This window comes from Artemia sp. Qi Xiang Cuo, chromosome 6 (genome assembly GCF_049724085.1).
Source record: "Artemia sp. Qi Xiang Cuo chromosome 6, ASM4972408v1, whole genome shotgun sequence".
Taxonomy (NCBI): domain Eukaryota; kingdom Metazoa; phylum Arthropoda; class Branchiopoda; order Anostraca; family Artemiidae; genus Artemia; species Artemia sp. Qi Xiang Cuo.
Genome location: NC_142799.1, coordinates 73,951,233 through 73,975,758, shown reverse-complemented (window position 1 = coordinate 73,975,758; position 24,526 = coordinate 73,951,233). Strand labels below are relative to the sequence as shown.

Sequence of the window (24,526 nt, the reverse complement as noted above, 5' to 3'; positions counted from 1 at the left end):
TTGTAATAAAACAAAACATAAAGGAAAAAATTTAAGCAAACAAATTTGTTTCTTATAAAGCAAAAAATAACTTTCACAAAATAAAATACATCCTAAGAAATCAAAATTCTTCTTACATCTTACAAATACTTCTTATGATACAAAAAAAACCTACAAAACAAAAAAATATATCCCAAAGACCACAAATTCTTCTTACAAAATAAAAAATTGTTCTTACAAAGCAAAAAAACATCCTAAGAAATCACAAATTCTTCTTACGAAGCAAAAACAATTCTTACAAATCGAAAATACATCCTAAACAATGACAAACGCTTCTTAAAAAATATAAAATAAATCCTAAGAAATAAAAGAATGTTCTTACAAAATACAAAGTACTAGTTACAAAACAAAAATTAATTCATACAAAGCAAAAGATAATTTTGACAAAACAAAATACAACAAAGCACAAATTTTTCTTACATCATAAAACATACTTCTTACGAAGCAAAAAATAACTCTTACAAAACAAACAAATACATCCTAAAAAATCAGATATTCTTCTTACAAAATAAAAAATACTTGCTACAAGAAATAAATACTTCTTATAAAAGCAAAAGATTTAATTTTTACAAAACAAAAATACATCCTAAGAAATCATAAATGCTTATTACAAAATAAAAATACATATAATACAAAAAAATACTACTTAAAGGTAAAAACTAATTCTGAAAAAACAAAACTACATCTTTAGAAATCATAAATTCTTCTTACGAATCAAAAATAATTTTTCCAATCAAAAATACATCCTCAACAATGACAAACGCTTCTTATAAAATACATCCTAAAAAATCAGAGAATGATTTTACAAAATGCAAAGTACTTGTTACAAAACAAAAAATAATCCTTACGAAACAAAATACTTTATACGAAATCAAAAATTTTTCTTACATCATACAAAATACTTCTTACGAAACAAAAAATAACTCTTACAAGACAAAAAATACATCTCAAGAAATCAGAGATTCTTCTTAAAAAATACAAAATACTTGCTACAAAAAAACTTCTTACAAAGCAAAAACTATAATTCTTACAAAACAAGAATACATCCCAAGAACACAAATTCTTATTACAAAATACAAGATACATGTTATAAAACAAAAAAATACTTTTTAAAGGCACGAAATAATTCTTCCAAAACAAAATTCATCCTAAGAAATCATAAATTCTTCTTACATCATACAAAATACTTTTACGAATCAAATCATTCCTACAAAAGAGAAAATATATTCAAAAGATCACAAATCCTTCTTACAAAATACAAAATACTTCTTACAAAACAAAATATAATTCATAAAAATCACTAATTTTTACAAAATAAATACATCCTAAATAATCACAAATTTTCTTATACCATACAAATACTTCTTATGAAACAAAAAAAACTACAAAACAAAAAAATACATCCCAAAAGGCCGCAGAGTCACAAATTCGCGAACAAAATACATCCCAATAATCACAAATTCTTCTTACATCATACAAAATACTTCTAACGAAACAAAAAACTTTTACAAAACAAAACATACATCCCAAAAGATCACAAATTCTTCTTATAAAATACAAACACTTATTACAAAACAAAAAATAATTCTTACAAAAGAATTTTTCGTTGTTTAGGATGTATTTTCTATTTGTAATAATTATTTTTTGCTTTGTAAGAAGAATTTTTTTGTTTTGTAACAAGTATTTCGTATTATTTAAGAACATTCTCTGATTTCTTAGGATGTATTTTGTATTTTGTGAGAAGAGTTTGGCATTGTGCAGGATGTATTTTCGTTTCGTAAGAATTATTTTTGCTTCGTAAGAAGAATTTGTGATTTCTTAGGATGCATTTTTGTTTTGTAAGATCTATTTTTGTTTTGCAAGAAGTATTTTGTATTTTGTAAGAAGTGTTTGTATTTTATAAGAAGAATTTGTGATCTTTTAGGATGTATATTTTGTTTTGTAGAAATATTTTGTTTCGTAAGAAGTATTTTGTATGATGTAAGAAGAATTTGTGATTCTTACAATGTATTTTATTTTGTAGGACTTAGTTTTGCTTTTTAAAAACTATTTTTTGTTTTGTAACAAGTATTTTTATTTTTCAAGAACATTCTCTGATTGTTAAGGATATATTTTTTATTTTGTAAGAACCATTTGCGATTTTTTAGGATGTATTTTTGTTTTGTATGAATGATCTTTTGTTTTGTAAGAATTATTTGTATTTTGCAAGACGAATTTGTGATCTATTGGGATGTATCTTTATTTCGTAAGAAGTATTTTGTATTTTGTAACGAGAATTTGTGATTTCTTAGGATGTGTTTATGTTTTGTAAAAATTGTGGTTTTGCTTTGTAAGACATATTCTTGTTTTTTATGATGTATTATGTAGATTGTAAGAACAATTTTTGATTTCTTAGGATGTATTTTTGTTTTGTATGAATTATTTTTTGCTTTGCAAGTAGTATTTTCTGTTTTGTGACAATGTATTTTGTAAGAATAAACTCTCCTTTCTTGGGATGTAATTTGTATTTTTTAAGAACCGTTTGTGATCGTTTAGGATGTATTTTTGTTGTGTAAGATTGTTTATGTTTGGTAAGAAGTACTTTGTATGATATAAGAAGAATTTTTGATTTCTTAGGATATATTTTTGCTTTGTAAGAATTAATTTTGCCTTGTAAGAAGATTTTGTCGTTTCTTAGTATGTGTTTCTATTTTGTATGGATTATTTTTTGTTTTGTAAAAAATATTGTGTATTTTCTAATAAAAATTTGTGATCTATTGAGATGTATTTTCGTTTTGTGAGAGTTTTTTTTGTTTCGTAAGAAGTATTTTGTATGATGTAAGAAGAATTTGTGATTCTTACGATGTATTTTGTTTTGTAAGACTTATTTTTTTGCTTTTTAAAAACTATTTTTGTTTTGTAACAAGTATTTTTATTTTTCAAGAACATTCTCTGATTGTTAAGGATATATTTGTATTTTGTAAGAACCATTTGCGATTTTTTAGGATGTATTCTTGTTTTGTATGAATTATCTTTTGTTTTGTAAGAACTATTTGTATTTTGTAAGACGAATTTGTGATCTATTGGCATGTATCTTTATTTCGTAAGAAGTATTTTGTATTTTGTAATGAGAATTTGTGATTTCTTAGGATGTGTTTTGTGTTTTATAAAAATGTGTTTGCTGTAAGTATTTGTCTTTATTAAGTATTGTAGATTGAAAGTCAATTTTTGATTTCTTAGATGTATTTGCTTTGCAAGAAGTATTTTTTGTTTTGTGACAAATATTTTGTAAGAATAACCTCTCCTATTTAGGATGTATTTTGTATTTTTTAAAGCCGTTTGTGATCGTTTAGGATGTATTTTTGTTGTGTAAGACTTTTTTTGTTTGGTAATAAGTACTTTGTATGATGTAAGAAGAATTTTTTATCTCTTAGGATGTATTTTTGCTTTGTAAGAATTATTTTTGCCTTGTAAGAAGATTTTGTCGTTTCTTCGAATGTATTTTTGCTTTGTAAGAATTATTTTTTTGTTTTGTAAGAAGTATTTTGTATTTTGTAAGACGAATTCGTTATCTTTTGAGATGTATTTTTGTTTTGTGAGTGTTTTTCTTTGTTTCGTAACAAGTACTTTGTATAGTATAAGAAATTTGTGACTTCTTAGGATGTACTTTTTTTATAAGAATAATTTTTTGCTTTCTAAGAAGTTTTTTTGTAACAAGTATTTAGTATTTTGTAATAAAAATCTCAGGATGTGTTTTGTAAGAACCGTTTGTGATTGTTTAGGATGTATTTTAATTTTGTAGAATTTTTTTGTTTTGTATGAAGTGTTTTGTATTTCGTAAGAATAATTTTTGATTTCTTAGGATGTATTTTTGTTTTGTAAGAATTATTTTTTGCTTTGCAAGAAGTGTTTTTTATTTTGTTAGATAAATTTGCATTTTGTAATCAGAATTTGTGATTTCTTAGGATATGAACCGGAGGGGGTCATAGGGGTTGTTGGGACCTTTGGCCCCTTTTGTTTCAGAAAAATGTCTTTTTATAAATTTAACTTTATTTATGTTGAATATCTAAACCCCCAGGACAAGTTTTTATTACGATGTTTGAAGAATCCACTAATTAGCGAGTGGTTGAAAAAGCCAGTTGAGCGATGACTCATACAGCTTAAATTTAGAGTTTGAAAAGCTTCAAAGGATGCTGGGAGTCTGATTTGATTCGGCCATTCATCGCCTTTGGTCAAAGGTGTGCGCGCAAGCGCGTGTCTGAAAGCGTATTGATTAATTGTAAGATTTTTACCTTTAGTTCCGTTTTTGAGGTTGTTATATGTGAACCCTTTTGGAAGAATACAAGTAAGGTATTTTATAGAAACTGTGTAATATTTTCCGTAACCCAGGCAGGGTAGGAATAGAGCTACGAGTTACCGTCGTTATTATATTGACAGGGAGGTTTGTTACCTCCAAGGAGAGAGTTAAGAGATTTTCTAGCCGTAACCTAAGGCGGGTAAATTTGGCTTTAGAAGGTGGCCATTTGACCACTCCACCACGTTATCGTACCCTGGGACAGGGTATACTGTAAATAGGGTAGTACCAAACCCAATATTTGCAGAACTGGTGTGGTAGACACGGGCATAGCATTATAATTTGGGGCCAGGGTTTTCCCCTCCAATAAGTGGTGACACCCGTATATTACCACGCCAGTGGTGTGTGGCCTACCGGTATAACACTGGTAACTAAACACCACGAACATTGGTACCAGCGGTAGCTAGCACTACGAAGATTGGTGGCAGCAAGAACAGGAATTATTAACAGCGTTGATAATAAAAGAATTCTACGTTTTCGAAGAGACTAGTCGAGTTAGCCTACATAGTGATAGTAGCCTATTTTGGTTACATATAAAGAGAAAAGAAAGAAATACAAAGTCAATTAACACAATAATGAAGATCTATTACGGTCTATGCCTTGTGATATCATAATTGGAAAATTTACGAATCAATATATCGCGCAACTAATTAGTATTCAAAATATAAGGCTAAAAGTTCTGCGTGTCAAAACAATTTTCCACGAGAGACCGGAAGTTAAATGGATAAAAGAATTTTCATTTAGACTGAAGAGGTAATTTGAAGTTAACGGAATTGTGATATTATGTCGGAACAGATATGAGAGTAACTCAAGACCGAAAAGGGCGAGTGAAGCCCATAGAATAAAAAGAGAGAGAGATAGAAAAGAAAGGGAGAAAGATATGAGACAACAAATATTAAATTTCATGAAGGAAGGGAGAATATCCAGAGAACGAGATGACGAAAGAGATAGGAAAGAAAGGGAACAAAGAGAGAAAGATAGACAAAACAGAATAGATCAAATTGAAAAAGATAGGCAAGCCAATGAAATACTTCATCAGGCCCGTATGGACAAAATTGAAAAAGATAGACGAGAAAGAGAGAAAGATAGACGAGAAAGAGAGAAAAGTAGACACGAAAGAGAGAAAGATAGACAAGAAAGAGAGAAGGAAATGGTAGATAGAGAATGAAAGGAAGAGGCTGATAGAATAGCCAGAGAACGAAAGGAAGAGGCTGAAAGAAAAGCCAGAGAGCAAAAAGAGGAGGAAGATAGGAAACAAAGAGAGAAAGATAAAAGAGAAAAAGAGGAAGAAAGACAGGCCCGTAGGGAGGCCGATAAAAAATATTACCAGGATGTCACAAAAACAATTGACAGACTAATGAAAACTCGTTGGGGAAATTCGCAAAGTGACGTTATATCACAAGTTACTCTACACAGGCCGTCAGATAGCCATAATAATTTGTCTAAGAATCAATGGCGAGAAAACGAAAATTACCAAACATTAAACACTTTTACGAGAAAATCTACAACTCCGTTAACTAAGGGGGGAGGTGAACCGGCCCATAAAAAAAATTGGGTGGCTGTGCCGCCCTATCGGAAAAAATAAATGCTTGATAGTCAAAATGATGATAATCTGGTAAAAATTGATTTCTCGGAGCCTTTTTCTAAGAATTGCCATAATAAAGAAAAGAAAGTAACCTACAAAAGATCGAATTGGGCTATAGCACACAATCAAGGAAATATTGACGAGTTTGTGAAATCACATAAAATAGAAGGAAAATTAAACGGAAAATTGACCGAAATGGTAATTGACTCAGGGAGTGAGCAAACTTTTGTGCGAATGGACCAAATTAAAAAGACGGAAATAGACCATAAAAATAATATTACAACATTATGTTATTATGGAGATAACCACCAATACCCATCTGCTTGGGTAAGAATAGAAATTGCCAAGAAGGACGGTACAGTCCAGAAAATAACGATAAAAGTAGGCTTAGAATCTACTCCAGCAGTGGATTTTTTATTAGGAGGAGACTTTGGAGATATCGGAAATCGGAAATCCAAATTCCCAGAAAATGGAAAACTTGAGAATACTTTTAACGAGTGTGAGACACCAAAAAATGTTTGCCAGAATGAAACGCTGATTGAACCAGAGATAAAGGAGACAAAATTTATTGTACGCGCTTTTCCTCGGGAAATTCAAGAAATTTGGGTAGAATATGAAAAACCAAATGTCGGAGTTCAATTCCCATTTAATAACGAAATATTTGTTTCTGCGGTAAAAATAAAGAAGACTAAAAGAGAGAAAAGAGATATTAAACGGAGCTACAATGAAGTAATGCAGTCAAAGACAGTGGACACTGTAGTCCAAATTAGATATAACGGTAATTTATTATTTTGCGCGAATGACAGAATTGAGAAAAGTAGAGACGAAAAGAGGTATGCAAAGAAGAGACAAAATTTGGAGATTCAGCCTGCAGTGGTGAAAAACGAAAAATGTTGGATGGGCTGTGCCTTGAAAACATAGATAATTATGGGAGAAAAAGAGGTCAAAGGCCCATGGGGAATAAAAGAAGATGGTTACAAAAGAGAGATGAATGACCTAGAACGGGTTGGGGGAAATTTGCGAAATTTGGAATTTCGAGTTGAATTGGAAAAGCTTGGAAAGGAATCTAATATTATTCTGATTAACCTAAAAGAAGGTTTGTTCCTCTATGAGGGGGACGATTCCCTTGGGGAAAATTCCCTGCAGGATGTCGCGAAAGATAGCCCTTTTCCTCAATGCACAATTGACGGACAAGTTGTAATCCCTTTACCGAGATTTTGCCTTTCTGATCTTGAGTCTTTGGGGGATACTCTCTCCCAGTCACTTCATACTTCACCCAAACCTTTGTCCAGTAACCCTATTCATATCTGTTACTCTTCATGGGAATCGACAATTATTTCCGGCAAATTGTATTCAGTGGGAGATGTACCCAAATTTCATTTGCAATTAGCATCAACGCATATTCTGCATTTGATTATCCCAGGGGAGGGAACCCAGAAAAAAGGCGATTCGTGGTTCGCTCAAAATGTTACTTCATTCCCAGTACCCCAATCGTTGTCACAGGCCTTTGCATTTTCGGCCTTAGATTATTTGAAATCATGCCAAGGGGCAACTTGCTTTTTTATTGAGATGTGAGGTTGTTCCCACAGATGGAAATTAAGAGGCTAGTGCAGCCAATTTTTCACGATGGCTGGCATCATCATATGTGCCAGAAACTGATTCTCTGCTCCTCTCAAATGTAAATTCGTGAGAGCAAGAAAATTTTTGTTTTTAGTTTGTGCTGTGCACAATGAATTCCTACGAATCTTGGGGACTTCGATTTTCGAGACCAAAAGCGGATGTTAGACGATCTAGACCATGGTGGTTTCTGCAATGGAGACGTGGGGATGGCGACGAATCCTGAGCCGAGCGGTGAAAAGAAGAGAAGATAAGCAAGTTCGGTGATTTTGAAGTTAGTGTTATTTATTTTATGTTTCTGTTTTGTGCTCTGACCCATGGCGTGATTACGATAATTTTTCTTAGGAGGAAGTTTTTGGAACCTGTGGCCCCTTTTGTTTCAGAAAAATGCCTTCTTATAAATTTAGCTTCATTTATGCTGAATATCTAAACCCCCAGGAAAGTTTTTATTACGATGTTTGAAGAATCCACTAATTAGCGAGTGGTTGAAAAAGCCAGTTGAGCGATGACTCATACAGCTTAAATTTAGAGTTTGAAAAGGTTCAAGGGATGCTGGGAGTCTGATTTGATTCGGCCATTCATCGCCTTTGGTCAGAGGTGCGCGCGCCCGCGCGCGTCTGAAAGTGTATTGATTAATTGTAAGATTTTTACGTTCAGTTCCATTTTTGAGGATGTTATACGTGACCCCTTTTGGGAGAATACAATTAAGGTATTTTATAGAAACTGTATACAATTTTCCGTAACCCAGGCAGGGGAGGAATAGAGCTACGAGGTACCGTCATTATTATATTGACAGGGAGGTTTGTTACCTCCAAGGAGAGAGTTAAGAGATTTTCTAGCCGTAACCTAAGGCGGGTACATTTGGCTTTAGAAAGTGGCCATTTGACCACTCGACCGCGTTATCGTACCCTGGGACAGGGTATACTGTAAATAGGGTAGTACCAAACCCGATATTTGCAGAACCGGTGTGGTAGACACGGGCATAGCATTATAATTTGGGGCCGGGGTTTTCCCCTACCATAAGTGGTGACACCCGTATATTACCACGCCAGTGGTGTGTGGCCTTCCCGTATAACACTGGTAACCAAACACCACGAACATTGGTACCAGCAGTAGCTAGCACTACGAACAGGGGTGATACATTATGCCACACTGGTCTCAATTGGCAGGAGTCATCAGAAGAGACATTGTTGAGGGGTTTTCATTAAGTTTAAGCGATCGATTCTAGTGTAAATGAATATTTTAGCAGGTTAGTGGTTGAAAATGATCTAGGTGAGATAATGCACACAAGAGGGTGTCGTCAGGTGGTGGTACATTGTGCCACTCTGGCCTCAATTTTTAGTAGTCATCAGAGGAAACGCTATTGCGGTTTTTCATTAAGTTTTAAAGGATCAATTCTAGTGTAAATTAATATTTTGTCTGAAAAATGCGCCCCAAAATGCCGTATGTGCAAAAACGTCTGCTAGAAGGTGCCGTGTGTCAACTATTCAGTGTCACAGGCTCGGAACTGATAGAAAACAATACAAAAAAATGAAAAAATTCTCATATGCTTTGGACAAACTTGGATCATTCTCTAGGAAAACATCTTAAGAAATTCTCTAAGAAGAACCCTCTAAAATCCTAGGATCATATCGCTAAGAAGTGAAGAATAGGTTATTATATCCGTATGATATAAAACCTGTTGAGTCACGCAACACTCTCAACCCCACTACATAGCAACCGAATGTAAAACATTCCCTAATATCTACGTCTCTAGTTTCCCCCTATCACTTAACTAAAACCTGCTCTCGGGCACCGGTCGTATTGCGGTATTGCGGGTATGGGGGTGTTGCTGTTTCTTGTTTCATGCTTTATTCTTTAGCTGTTCAGAGTCTTTCGTCATCTTGTATAGTATTGCAAGTGCCATAGATGCTAAATATTGATACTTCTTTCCTCTTTATCAATCAGAGCATCGCAAACGCTAAACTAACACGCTCCATCATTCCATTGTAATTTTGTTTTGTCTTTCATCCGCAGTTCACGCTGTGCAGTATTTTTGCTTGCATTCAATGTGATTTATTTTTTAGTTTCAATTCATAGGGTGACAATCAGCAATTTCAGTTGAGTTAAGAAATTCTGTCGTGAATTCAATTCTTCCTTCTTCTTTTTTCCTTTACAGACATAACACATTCCTTATTTCATTGTAATTTTCTATTGTATCTAAATTAAACAATAGCATAATTACCGTGTTACTCTTTAGTTTAAAGTCACATTTTCGTTTTTTAATTCAATGTCATTTGTCGCTATTTCTTGTTCCACGCCTTTTTCTCTAGCTGCTCAGAGTCACTTGTCGTCTTGTGTAATTTTGCAAACGTCATAGATACTAAATATGAGTTCTTCCTTCCTGTTGATCAATTATTCTCTTTGAGGTCCCCTTGTCTTTAGATGTATGTCCTGTAAGTCTAAGCTTGTCTGAAGCCCAATTTCAGGTATCAAATCTGATTTTCAAAGTATTTGTGTTTTTATTCAGGTCTACCTGACCTTGTCTACATGCCCTGTAAAGTTACAAGTCTATCAGAGAGGTAAAAATTTGTGGGGTCATTCTAGTGTGTCACAAACCATTGCAGCCAAAATTTAGTTTCAAATTTCGTCTCTCCCTAATAAATAAGAGGGCAATACCACACTGATAACTTCGAACTAGATGGCAGCGATTGGAGTCATGATTCACTTTTTCTAGGGATTTAACCAATAGCAAAAAGCTGCAGCAGAAATACCTACTACTAAAGCAGTCAAAAGAAATAATAAATTGGGTTTTTCCTCAGTCTCATTGTTTTCATTTGACAAATTAGTTGGTTTGTTCAGTAATTCGGACTTATTCATTATATTGTCAGTACTATTTATATTACCTTTTTCAGTTATTAACTTGGTATTTTCTTTGTTTTCGGCTTCGCTTAATGTAATTTCACTGTCATCTTTAGCCTTTTTCTCTTCGGTCTCAACCTTACTTTCTTGTTCAGTTTCTTTTTTGTTTTTTTCTTCCTCTGTCTTATTTTTTGCTGGTTCTAGGTTTTCTTTCCCTTGTTCTTCAGTTTTGAACTTGTTCATTATTTTGTCACTAATGTTTAAATTCATTTCCTCGGTCTTTATTAACTCTGCATTTTCTTTATTTTTGGCCACGCTTGATTTAATTTCACTGTCATATTTTATCTTTTTCTCTTCGGTCTCAACTTTACTTACTTGTTCAATTTCGTCCTTGTTTTTTTCTTCCTGTGTCTCATTTTTCAGTGATTCTGGGTTTTGTTCTTCTTGTTTTTTAGTTTTGGACTTATTAATTACGCTGTCATTAATGTTTACATTACCTTCCTCGGTCTTTATTAACTAAGCATTTTCTTTATTTTTAGCTTCGCTTAATGTAATTGCACTGTCATCATTGGCGTGTTTCTCTTCGGTCTCAACTTTACTTTCGGTTTTTATTTTGGCTTTGATTTTTTCCTCCTCTGCCTCAGTTTTAACTAGTTCTGGGTTTTCTTCCCCTTGTTCTTCAGTTTTGGACTTTTTCATTATTTTGTCACTAATGTTTAAACTACCTTCCTCGGTTTTTAATAACTCTGCATTTTCTTTATTTTTGGCTTCGCTTAATGTAATTTCACTGTCATCATTGGCCTGTTTCTCTTCGGTCTCAACTTTACTTTCTTGTTTAATTTTGTTCTCGCTTTTTTCTTCCTCTGTCTCAGTTTTTACTAGTTCTGGGTTTTCTTCCCCTTGTTCTTCAGTTTCGCTCCTATCATCTTTACTTCCTCCGTTTTTGTCACTCTTTACGTGTTCAAGATTTTCTTCTCTATCCTTGTAAAGAACAAAGATGGGCTTCTTTACTTGGGCTTCTTGTTTGAGATCTTTCAGCAGCATTTCATTATCCTCTTCTTCTTCCATAGTCGTTGATGAGCCAACAGACGACAAAGACAAATTGTCATTTTCGGGTGTCTCTTCTGCATTAGAATCGAGTTCTTCCACCTTAATGTGAAGTTTGGCGACAAGTCTTTGTGATCTGTTCTGTTTTATATCAATGATGAATTTACCTGCTTTTAATTCCTCCTTTTTAATTATTCCATTGCCAACTCGCTTACCTCTGTTTAATAGCCCTAGCATCTTTCTTTGCTCTTTCATCCGGAACTTCACCTCCATCAATTCATTTTCGTTCGCTTTGAAATTAACTGCATGATTCCAGATGGGATTAAGGTCATTCCTTACTTTGTCGGTGGAGTAATTTTTACCATTGCATGACATTTTAACATAAAGTATAGGATTCGGGTTTCTTTCAAAAACAGGCGGTTCTAAAACGGAATGTTCTACGGTTAATCGGATAGACGTCATTTCAATATTTTTAAACAATTTAACCTATAAGACAAAACCGTTACTTCAATAGCGTTTACCTCTCTCAGCGTTAAGTTGGTTTAAATAAAAATTATGCAAGGTAAATATTTTTTGTCACGTATCGATTTATTTTCAAGCTCCAAGGTTATTTTTGCAATTATTATATTCTATTAGTAGTAGATATTACTCTTTATGAGGGTCAAACATGGCTCTTATATGTTGATTATGATCAGACGTCAGTAACATACTCAGATTTTTATCTACGTATCTTATTTGTATATTTGTTTCGTAATAGGAACCTAATGGAGACAGACTATTGCTCTGATATGGAGTATGCGCTGATTGTTGCTCTAACAGGCCCAAATAAGGCTCTGGACTTGATTAATTTAAAAGGAAAGGGGTACTTGACTGCTATAGCGCCGACCACTCAAGAAGTGAAGTTAGATTAATCCTAACTAAATATACCTAAGAATGATAAAAATATAATAATTTAGAAACAAATTTGGTCTATATTTGCACATTAGGGATGGGGTGGGGGTAATATAGAGTGGGTCTGCAAGCAAAATGTGTTAGGTACAATTATCCTGCATATTATGCAGTAAGAATTGTTCTCTAACTTCCCACTGTCAAAATACTTTACCCCCACCCCCTAACGTCCCTAACTTATATATAGCCCAAATTAAATATTTCCCATCAATTCTGTTAGTTCTCTTTGTCTTGTCCCACGCTAAACTAGCGAAAGAAACCGGTTCTATAATAAACGTCAATGGATTAACAACTTGAGTGGTCGGCGCTATAACAGATAAGCACCAGGAAACGTTTTCCCAGAAAAATAAAAAGTCTAATCAAAACTAAAATATGCAAATTTAAAACTCAAAAGGCCCATTTTCCCTCCCTTTAATAAAGAACGATGTGACCTCATTATTTCATTATTATCATTATGACCTCTATGTATCATTATTTCTTCTACAGGATTTTTATCCTCAACAACATTTCAGGCATTTTTGAACTTTGGTTAGGCTTCTATCTCTTCGCTAGAAACGTTCACTTAGCATTTAATAGCGGTCTTCTCTGTATTTAAAGAGAATGGGCCAAAATAACCAAAAACCAATAAAGCGCGTTTTTGAAAAATGGCTAGTGAGAAAAACTGTTATTTGTAGGTTTTGGAATGGTAACTATCATCTCGATTAGTCTTAAAAGAAAAATTTTATTCGAAAAGAGATCTATGGAGATTTTCAAAAACAGCCCAAAACCCCTAAAAAATGGCTAAAAATGGAGCGACACAAAAAGGAATCAAAGGAATCACCACGGTCAGAAACCTTATCCAGGAAAGTTACGGTCCTCTGGCTTGAATAACAAGGAAACTAGCTTTTTTGCATAGGTAGTGCTGATGTGTCTTCTTTTCTTTCTCCCCTGCTAGCGAGGCAGTGGAATATTATAGAGAGCTTAATATTATAGAGAGCTTATATTGAGAGAGTTTAAGGGATCATTTTAAAAGAAATTGCAATAGTCATGTGCTTTTACAATTAAATCAACATAATCATAAAACGACTTCCATTCTTTGACAAAGGATACATTTTCTATAGAAGATGATTAATGACATCATAATCGTAGGTTACAACAATCAATGACGTTATAGTAAATTATATGATGACGTCAATTGCAACTGGGATTCGTTTTTTACTATATCCTGCTAATATAATTAAATTATACAAAATTACAAATTACAAAAATGCAAAATTATGCTGCAAACTATGATTTTCGCTCTTTTGTCTAACTAAGCTAATTTGGACTGAAGACAAAGAACCGGCAAAACCACGATTGTAAATCATGTTCGTCAGTTGCAGCCAATGAAAATACTTTTCCTTTACAATTGTTCTTGCGTGTATCCTTTTGCACATGACAAAGTCAATAATTTCCCTAATCAAGTTGGTGTTTATCTAGTTCCCATCTACTTAAGCGTAGTAACAAATTTGGTTTATTTTTGAGAAAGCAGGTAATAGGAAACCCTGGGTACAGTTAAAGCTATTGCACTGCCTATAGTAGAGAGCATAAGCCTTGAATGTATTATTATTGTCTATTTTTTTCTTCGCATAAGTACTTCAAATGGAAGGGATGGTCCTCTAAACTTCTGAAGGGGTTTATTACGTAGATTGGAAATCAAAACTTACAGTGCCCTTTTTAAGAGTCAAAAGTGATCAGAGGGTAACCATCCTCCCTACAGCAACCTTTTTTCAGTAAATAAATCCGACCAAATTCTGAGATAGCCATTTTATTCAAAAATAGCCAAAACATTAAATAACTATGCTTCCGAGGTTGGCAATACCCCCAACAGCCACTGGGGCAACGGCTATATGTTATGGCACCACAGCTCAGAGAAGTAACTTTTCACAAGATGCTTATGTCTTTTAAAGATAAGTGTGTTGGCTCATCGGGAGTATGATAATTTATTCTAATATTTCATTTGCTATGGGCTAGAGTTCGTTCTTTACTATATAACCATTATTGATAAGAACAGGCTTGTAAAAGAAGAAAGCATTACTGTATTTTATATAGCCAATTCTACGTGTTTTTTATTATGTTAAAAATGAAATTCTTGTATGACAAGAATTTCCTCTTCGTATGCAAGATGATGTGACATTGCATTATATCGATTAGTCTTCATAATATAATATTACCTTATCAAAAGATAAGTGTGTTGCATAATCATGCATAAGATGATTTAGTCTTTGTCCATAATTGCAATTTAATTTTATATTTCCATTACTATGGGCTGGATTTCGTTCTTTACTATAAAACCATGATAATGGTGAAACTTACATTGTCCCCATTTAGAAAAAAACATGCCTATCCTTTGTATTATCGTTCTATACTTATATAACACTATCTATAGGAGTTATGGGCTAGTATATTTCTTAGTATGGCACATGATCGTCTCTTACTAGGTTGCTAGCTGCCGCTGCAATTCTGATATGGCACCATATCCCTGGGAAGCAACATTTCAAAAGATATTTTTGTTATATGACTTTAAACATCAACAAATGATGTTTTGTTGATGTTTATGATGGAAAGGCAATGTGGTCTTCGTCGCTATTTTATCTTGATGAAATATTAGTGTGTGTTGCATCAGAATGCATAGAATGATATATTTTAATACTTCAATTGTTATGGGATATAGCTCATTCTTTAATATAAATCTTCGAAACAAAATGAAAGACATTTAATGGCTCAGTTAAAAGGAAATTACTAAATGTAGTGCCTTTTATAATCAACAAAAACTAATTTTTGAACTATATATTAAACAACCAAATCTAGCCCATAGTAACCGAATTTTTAAAATAAAATAATATACATAATAACACAGTCTTTTCTGTGCTTTGATTCAAAACAATTAAATTCTGTGGTAAAGCTTTCTAATTTAGTTAATTATTAATTTAGTAAAAATATATAAGACGCAAATATGAAGTTTTGAAATACCACTTTTTATTAAGATAAGGAACATATCCTGCTAAGTTCTGTTTAACGGGAAATTGAGAAATTACCACTTCCTAGCGATTAGGTGGGAAGGTGTGGTTGAGAAAAATGTATAAAAGATACATTTTATCGGAAGGAAAGATCTGATACTAACTTTATGCCGGACTGACCTCTGGTCCGTTGTTTTAGAAATACTTTGGAACTTTGTCTTATCATTGTAAGTGTTTAAGTATCTATTTATATATTATTGTTGTTTTTGAGACTTGTGGTCTACTTGGGACAGCCAGTCCCAGTAGACAGAATATATCCGATTATATTATATGTTAAATGAATAGAAGTATTGTATTTTAGACAACCTCTCTACGATCTACTTTTAGCCTCTCGAACATACCCAGTCTGTACGCCTCATTAGTACGGTCATAGCGTAAGGCACGCTACCAAAGTTTAACTACCTTAGGGCCAGAGTTTATCTCCCCTATAAAGGGAGAATAAAGGCATCTACGATTACAACCCCCAAATACAATAGAATAACACTTCACAACAATTCGAAAGTGTTAAAGATTGCCATTACAATCCTTTTATCAGAGTATGCCAACAGTTTTGTAGAAAAACCAAATTACTGCATACCTTGTGACACTGCAGTGGATGAAAACTTGCCTCTTGATTAAAGGTTTGCTGGTTCAATCCCGGATGCCGCAGGGGATTACCAAAATATCACTAAAATATGATCGTTCGTCATTCACACGACATCCATGTTTGCCCTAACCACAAGAATGGTGAAATGGGGCGAATTACCACTCAATCGAAGGATCGAAATTTTCCAAGAAAGTCAGTGAATGACATGACTTTGGAAATTTTTTCATGGATTTTTACTCAGAGGAGGGAGTCACAGACACAGCGAAAAGCCTATGGCTTTTTCTTAGTCAAAATAGTAAAAGATGATCCACGGGGAATCAGGCAGTGAAGTCAGTCAAATATGGCACCATACCTGAGAGAAGTAACTTTTGAAAAGATGTTGGGTCTTTTACTATTAGAACAGAAAAGAAATAAAATACTGTCGATGCAAAATATCGTGGTTGTAGAAACTTTCCTTGTTTTTCAAGTCAACATATTTTCCTTGCTGTTAAAGCCAAGGGACTGTAATTTTCCTTTATAAGGGTTTTGGACATGGCGGTTCTAGTTTAAAATCTCTCATATTTTTCAATGACAAACAAAAAAAGGATTGGCCAGGTTCGACTTTTATTAGGTTGCAGCTATCGCTGCAATCACGAGGTTGTATATGAAAATAGAGTTTCAATTTTATTTTACAAATAGTTTTTTCTTACTCACAAAAGGCGCAAGATGTAGAATTTCCTTTAAAATGAGCCATTAAACATGTCACTATGATATTCTGATAGCCCACTAGTGCTGGTAAAAAAGAAAAAAAGGGAGACAATTCAGTGCTACAAATGTCAAAAAGCGATTGTCTTTGTTTTTCAAGGTGGGGGACTGTAATTCTCCTGTAAAAGGTATTTGACCATGCTGATTCCAATGGAGCAGTTTTCCTTTCAATCAGACACCAATTTCGAGGGATTGTAGCTTTTTTTTTCAAATCACCAGTGGTTGCAACTATCGCTGCAACCACTATGTGCAACCACTATGTATACGAAAATGCAGCTTTTCATAAAAAAATTGATTTTATTTTAAAATCGTTTTTTGTTAACTATAAAAGGCACTACATGTAACAATTTCCTTTAAAATAAGCTATTAAGCATCTCTATGATGTTTTGGTAGCTCGCTACCCCTAGTAGAAAAGAAAAACAAGAAAAAAGGAGACATATAAGTGTAACCCATTCCAAAAAGCAATTTCCTTGTTATTCAAGGTGGAGGAATGTAATTCCCTGTTCAAGGTTTTAGACCGTGTTGATTCCAATGATGTGGTTTACTTTTCGATCTGACACCATTTTCTATCGTTTTTTGATTTTTTTAAATCACCATAAATTTCTTTTCGCAATAAACTTTTACTTTTAATGATTAACCGAAATAATAGTTACCATTCCTGAAACAGTACCAGATGGCAATTTTTCTCATTGGGCAGTTTTTCTTCAGAATGTGCTTTTTAACTTTGTTTTTACTATGGGCTATGATTCACTCTATACTAAGTCGCAGCTGTAGCTGCAACCATGATTTATTTTAATATTTCGTTTACTGTGGGCTATAGTTCATTCTTTACTAAATACAAACAGAAAAAAGTCTATGGGTTTTTCTTATTTAGAATAGTAAAGAGACGAACTTCAGATCATGAGGCATCAAACTAAACCCAATATGTGCCATGGTTTGTTCTTTACTAGGATTCAGCCATCTGTACAGCCATGATAGCGATGAAACTTTCATAATCCCCGTTTATAATTAGTCAGACCGATTCCTTATATATTTTTTTAGTGTATTAATGAATTTATTATCATGTCTTATAAGTAACTTATTTTTCAAAAGTCTCTGATGGTACCGTGTGGAAGCATACCTGCTTGTCACGCGGGTGGGAACGGTACGATGGGAAGCATACCTGCTTGTCACGCGTGTGACCAGGATTCTATCCCCTATATCTTTGGTATTTTTCTACTTTGAATTAAAAAATTAATATTATTGCTCACACACCATAAACATATTTCCAGTTCACATAATAATCTAAGCGATTTTGAACTGAATACTACATAAAATGAAAAACAGAATTTCTTTTCTACGGAAATATAGCATAAAAGATACGCACTTTAGAAGTTGAGTAAAAAAAAGTTTGGTTCCAGGAGACAATTATAACTTTGAAGTCAGAGATGAAATAAAACTTTCGTTGATTAAATCGAACAAAAAACAAGACTAATTTTAAAATTTTCTGGTATTTTTCTAGTTTGAATTAAAAAATTAATGTTATTGCTCAGACACCATAAATATATTCCCGGTTTCATAATAACTTAGCGATTTTGAACTGAAAATTAAAATAAAATAAAAATTGAATTTCATTTCTATGGAAATATAGCACAAAAGATACGCACTTTAGAAGTTGAGCCAAAAAAACTTTGGTTCCAGGAGACAATTATAACTTTGAAGTGAGAGGTGATATCCGTCCATTGATTAAATCGAACAGAAAACAAAATTAATTTTACAATTTTCAGGTATTTTTCTAGTTTGAATTAAAAAATTAATATTATTTGCTCAGAAGCCATAAATATTTTTGCCGTTTGCTTAATAAGATTAACGATTCTGTACTGATTCAATTATAGCTAACATTATAATATCGCATTTACTTTTACGCTATATATGGTTACTACCTAAGATTATGACATCATTAATCAATCTTGTAAAGAAAATACAGTTTTTCATTAAAAAGTTGATTCTCTTTTAAAAATTATTTTTGTAAATTAGAAAAGGTTTTTAAATATATCAAGCTGCGGAGGAAAATATAAGGAAAAATAAGATGCCCTCGACGCAGAACATGGTAGTTCAAGCAACTTCGTATTTTTCAAGCCAATGAATTTTCTTAGTTATTCAAGCCAAGGAGCCTACAGTTTCCTACATAAAGGTTTCGGACAAAGCGATTCTAACAGTATACTTCGCGTTTCGACCTGACTATTTTTAGGAGTTATGGGCTACTGTAATTCTTAATATGGGACGTGAGCGTCTCTTACTAGATTGCAAGCTCTCGCTGCTACCCGGACATCAAATATTTTTGGGTATCTAGTTCTGTGTACCTAGCTCATCTGTGCCTAGTTCTCATTTTTCCAGTAGGGGCTGTTTTTTATTATTAAAGAAGTGGGGGCCGAAAAACATATTAAGGAAACATACAGTTCCCTGGCTTGAACAACAACGAAAATAACTTTTTTGCATGGCTAGCTAGCACTGAAATCTTCTGTTTTTTTTCTTTCCTTTTTTTCCTCCACTGCTAGCAGGACACTGGAATATGATAAATGGGTTGAAGGGCCCATTTCAAAATACTTTTTTGAAAATTTTAAGGACTATATCTAGATGTCATAGTAATTAACAAAAACATAATGTTAAACTGAAATCCATTTTTGGACAAAAAACTGCATCTTTGTATACAAGATGATATTATGCTTAAAACTAAAAAACCGTATTTTAGAAGATTTTGACGCTAGATACAAAATTTGGGAATCCATTCGTTCAACCGGAATTAAGAAAATCATTCAGTCTTGAAGTATTCAGAGTTCCCAGTTTCTAGGGCTATGTTGTCGAAATGAGGTCGGTTTGTCTGTATGCACTTTATGTACAAAGTAGACTTCTAATTCCAGTTTGGTTATATCAAGGTTATGTTCACTTTGAAACCTTTAGAAAGCATATTTTCTGCTCTCCTATCGCTTTAATTTATCAACGAAAGACAACAATATTGATATCACTCCGTAGCTGAGATTCAATTCCATCCATCTACCGAATTAAAATTTTGAAATCTGGTGTGCGGGGTTTTTAAACTGGAAATACTTTGAGCTCTAGCTGAAAATTGTTAAAAAAGGGATCATTTTCATATTTTTTAAGCAATTTCATGTCTTTCTTCAGGAAAAAGTCTAAGTAATATTGATATTCAGGCAAGGTGAATGGCTAGATCTGAGACCAATGAATCCAATGTTATAAGAACAGGGTCATTTCCAGGAATTTTTTTTTGGGGGGGGGACGAAAAACCTTAAAAAACAGGTCAAAAATTACTTATATTCATTTTTGTTACGTTTTTACGAGTCGAAAAACATTTTTTGGGGTGAAAGGGGTCCAAACCCCCTAACCTCCCCCCTGGATATGGCCTTGTATAAGCATCTTGTCACTTTGGAGAAATTCACAATTATATGCTTGTCGCAAAATGACTTCATTTTTATCAGCAAATCTCTATTTAATTTTTTTTAAACTCACTTTTATTGTCATTGCTGGCTTTTCCAGGTTTGGAATAGAAAGCAGCTAAGCTATAAAAAAGCAGAATAAGAAAGCAGCAGCTGATAAGTTTGTGTTGTTGTTGATCTGGGGCATTTCCCTGGCAGTGGGGAGAAACAATGAAAAATGTGCATATTCACTTTTTAAAGGCTTTCTTCATTATACTTTTCTTCACGCGTAATCCAAAAATTTTCCCCTAATCTATCACCCATCTTTACCCAAGCTCAGCACCTGTATTCAAAAATCTAACCTGATTCTTCAGTTATCTTTATTGAAGAGTGAAGTTTTTTTTTTAATTTAGAATTGAGTTCTCTACTATTTTGAGATAAAATCATTTAATAAAAGTCCGTCTTTTTTTAGGGTGGTACAAAGCGTAACAGAGAAATCATAGCAATATTCTTAGAAATAAGAGATCCTAGAAAACCTAAATCTTAGAATAAATTCTTAGTCAAAAATATCTTCATCATCCATAGTCACTTGTGGAGTTAAGGTCTTCGGCTCCAGAATTCTTTCCAGATCCCAAAATCCAGGAGGAGTGCTTGGAGGGGGATTTTTACTCTTGTGTCGACAGATTCGATTGATTTTTTCTACCTTTTCCACATCCGTTAGTTTATCACTTCCAAAATACTAAATAAGAAATAAAAGAATTAGGGATAAAAAAATGTTTACGTGTAGATATAAGTTCTAAAATATAAAAACTTAAATGGCTGAAAATTCAGCGACAGAGACTTAGTAAACCTGGAAAAGGGCGCTAAAATCGCTTGGGAATTTTTTTTTCAGACCCTTAGTTTTATAGATTATTAACAGATATTTCATTAAGCTGATAGAAGGGCAGAACTGCCCAATCCCTGTATAACTGTCATACTATATATTCAAAATAACACCTAGAGATTGAAAAAAGAAAAACATACAAATAAAATAGTTCCTCCTAGGTCAGTTGTGGTACGGGGGATCCATAAATGATGTGTGGGGATTCATATAAGCCGATGAGTGTCCTCCCCTGTCGACCCTTTGGCAGCTATAATCGAACCCCAGGCCCCACATTGCCACTGATATCTGAAAATCCCCTTCCAAAGGCCCTCTTAATACTTTTCGTGTTGACTGAAATTATAGACCAATCAACATACATACTGGACAGTTCTGTTCAGCCACATTATTTACATTTTCTGGATATTCAATTAACTAGTTAGTTAGTTGTGGATAATGTCATCTAACACACATCACGAACTGTAAAAATTCTTTTTCAATAAATTTTCTGAATTCGGTATCCAACAGTTTCGTTAAATTGGTATTCAAACTAACTTTTCAAATACTTGAAATCAGAGAATATCTCTGTTTTCTCCTCTGTATCTACAGGCTTATGTGTAATTACTGTAGGCGAAAAAAGTATTTACATTTTTTAAATCACAACAAAATAAAATGTTGAAAATCAATGCTGCGAATCCTTTACTAAAAAAAAATTATACACTATAGATTATGATTCTAAATTACCGATCTCCTGATAGGTAAATGGCCCTGGTTCTTAGGGTTTGCACATACATTTTGAATAGGAACACCTCTAATAGCATTTTATGAATATCCATAATTCTTTTCAGTCTTCAACCAGAGTTCAACCTGTTAACACCTATTTGGTTTATGCCTTTCTGCATTAAATTCAGTTAATTCAGTGACATAGTTGATTAACTGTAACCTTACTTCCGGATTTTGCCACCAGCCATCAGGTGAATTGAACTTTTTAACCCTTTATATTAACCAACCAAATAACTAAAGGACAACCAATTCAGTGACAAAGTTGACTAACTGTGACCTAAATTCCGGATTTTGTCATCAGGTGAATTGAATTTTTTTAACCCTTTTGATTAATCAACCAAATGACTAAAGGAAAACCAAAGGACTTTAAGAGAGTGTGTCCTGAGTGTATATTAAGGGCAAAAATCAATTGCCTGGTATGTAGTACTTGCAACTCTTCCATTTATGAGCAACGTGCGGGGATAGAACGTTCCCAGTGGAATAAGAACTGGTTATGTTTGGATTGTTCCTCGAAACAAAACATCACCAAAAATCAAGAATATACCACCCCTAAATCTTCGAAAGCTAATGAAACCCCACGACGCCGATTGTCAGGAATAAATTCTTCAAAAACTAGCGATACCCCTCGACGCCGATTGTCAGAAATAAATTCTTCCTTAATAGAAATTTTTGATGATATCAGATCGTCCCCCCTTGCCCCGACTTGCCAAAGGGATGGTAAAGCTTTCATTGCAGCCCATAGCGAGTGTCAGACTACTCCCCTACCAGTATTAACCAGTGTTGCCAGACTGATTTTCTGCTAGAAACTAAAGATGCCAGTACCCAGACGGATTTTGAATATAATTGTGAGCCTTCTAATGATGCCTCCTGCCAGACTGAAAATTTTCCTTGTGGCAATTGTGATTCCAGCCCCCTATGCGACTCTTCCCTCCCCTCCCTTTTAGTGCTAAAAAAAAACTTGAGTTCGTTAGCAACTAAATTTCTACTTCCATTGATCTTAGGGGGAATATAATTAATAACACACTTAAGCCTGTGAATGCGAATAAAAAAAAAAACACCAATTTGAAACCAACTGCAATTCAATCCAAAAACAACAACTCCCAAGACATGAATATTAATGAAACAAGTGTCAACTCAAATATGAATTTAATAAGTCACCTGGTTCCAGAGGTCAATGACAGCTTAAATGAGAACCCAATTAATTTTCCAGATCCAGGTGTCAGTGACAATTTAAGTGTGAATTCAGCCAATATTCCAGTTCCAGGGGTCAGTGACAAGTGTGACAACTTGAGTATTATTAGTAAATTGGTTCCTGAAGCCAAATCAGGGAAGAATTCTATTGCCTGCCGTTTTCACTTGGCCAACAAGTGTATAAAAAAGAGTGTTTCTACCTTTGTTCACCCTTGTGTGTCTTTTTTAACTACTAGTCACTGTAATGACAATTATTGCTCTCTTTCCCATTCAAAACCCTGTCATAAATTTCAAAGTGGCCTTTGTTTCGAGACTAAGTGAATGTTATTACATTTGAAAAAGAGGGATTATAGTGCTATAACCAGGCCCAGTAACATTTTTAATAGTAAAATAGTTACAAGTTCTCAATCAACCCAAAAGCGGAGCCCCCTTCATTCAATTAATAAAATTAGCTCGCCAGCGCATACTCATCCTTTTTTATCCCAAATCCACCCTGCGCACTCAAAAAACTTCCACCGTTACCACCCAGAAAAAAAACCTATATTACCAGAAAAATCCCTTCCATCTTAACACTCCAGTTAACCCCTCCCAAGTTGAACCCCCTGAAAATACCACCGTCTTATTTCCCTCCCTTATTTTCCCGCCTCCGACCCATGCGTTAATCCCTCGTGCCCACCCTACCAGGGTGACTCTGGTCTGAGACCTTTTGCATTTAATAATTGTTGTTCTCAATATCCAAGTTTAGCCCCCGTCAAGAAGTCCACTAGAACCCCTGACCGCATCTGTGATATATAAAAAAGTAAAGTGTAAAAACGGTATCTTCACAAGTCGCTTTCGATTCCCCAAACTTTTGTTGAACAACGCTGCAAGCCTTATCTTTGAAAAACTCAATGAATTAGCCACCTTTCTAAAATATATAGGTCAGATGTAATCGCTATTACTGAAGTGCTAGCTCAAAATTTGCACATGTTAAAGATTAAAAATTTTTTTCAATTTATTAAACTGAGACCTGAAAACCACCTTCTGGGTAAGAAAGGTGGCGGAATTCTGTTATTTATCTTTAATGATTTATACCCAAGTAGAATCCCAATTTCGTGCCTTAATCCCTTTGATGAAGTTATGTGGGTATGTGTTCGACCTAAAGTCTTGCCGCGTCCTTTTAATTTAATTGTCCTTTGTTGTTTTTATTACTCCTCTAATACTCCTCTCCACTCTGCCCCCTCTAGGGGGTAGTTACCACTTTAGCCTTTTCCTATCTCCGCTGGCTAAAGTTAAACAGTCGTTTTCTATAACTGAAACCGCTTATAGACCTCTCACTGACTTAGGACTTTTCAATTTTGGCTCCTGGATTACTACTGAAAATTGGTCCACTGTGTATCAAACAAATGACGTTGACTACATGGCTTTGTCCCTCCAAAATCTATTGAGGAGTAATTATGAACTCCACTTCCCTGAGAAAAAATTTAAAACTTGTTCTACAGATAAGCCTTATGTTACTGATT

General features: G+C 33.9%; 1 protein-coding gene across 3 annotated transcripts in view; it reads right to left on the bottom strand.

Annotated features, from left to right (window-relative positions):
- Nucleotides 1-18,221: 18,221 nt before the first annotated feature.
- The window catches only part of LOC148951585 (uncharacterized), a 41,388-nt gene continuing 35,083 nt past the window's right edge, over nucleotides 18,222-24,526 (bottom strand). For all 3 annotated transcript variants that reach the window (XM_089090348.1, XM_089090350.1, XM_089090349.1), the window contains one exon: nucleotides 18,222-20,930. In XM_089090348.1, the coding sequence (XP_088946474.1) occupies nucleotides 20,748-20,930 (183 nt within the window). In that variant the 3' untranslated portion in view covers nucleotides 18,222-20,747. The remainder of the gene's footprint in view (nucleotides 20,931-24,526) is intronic.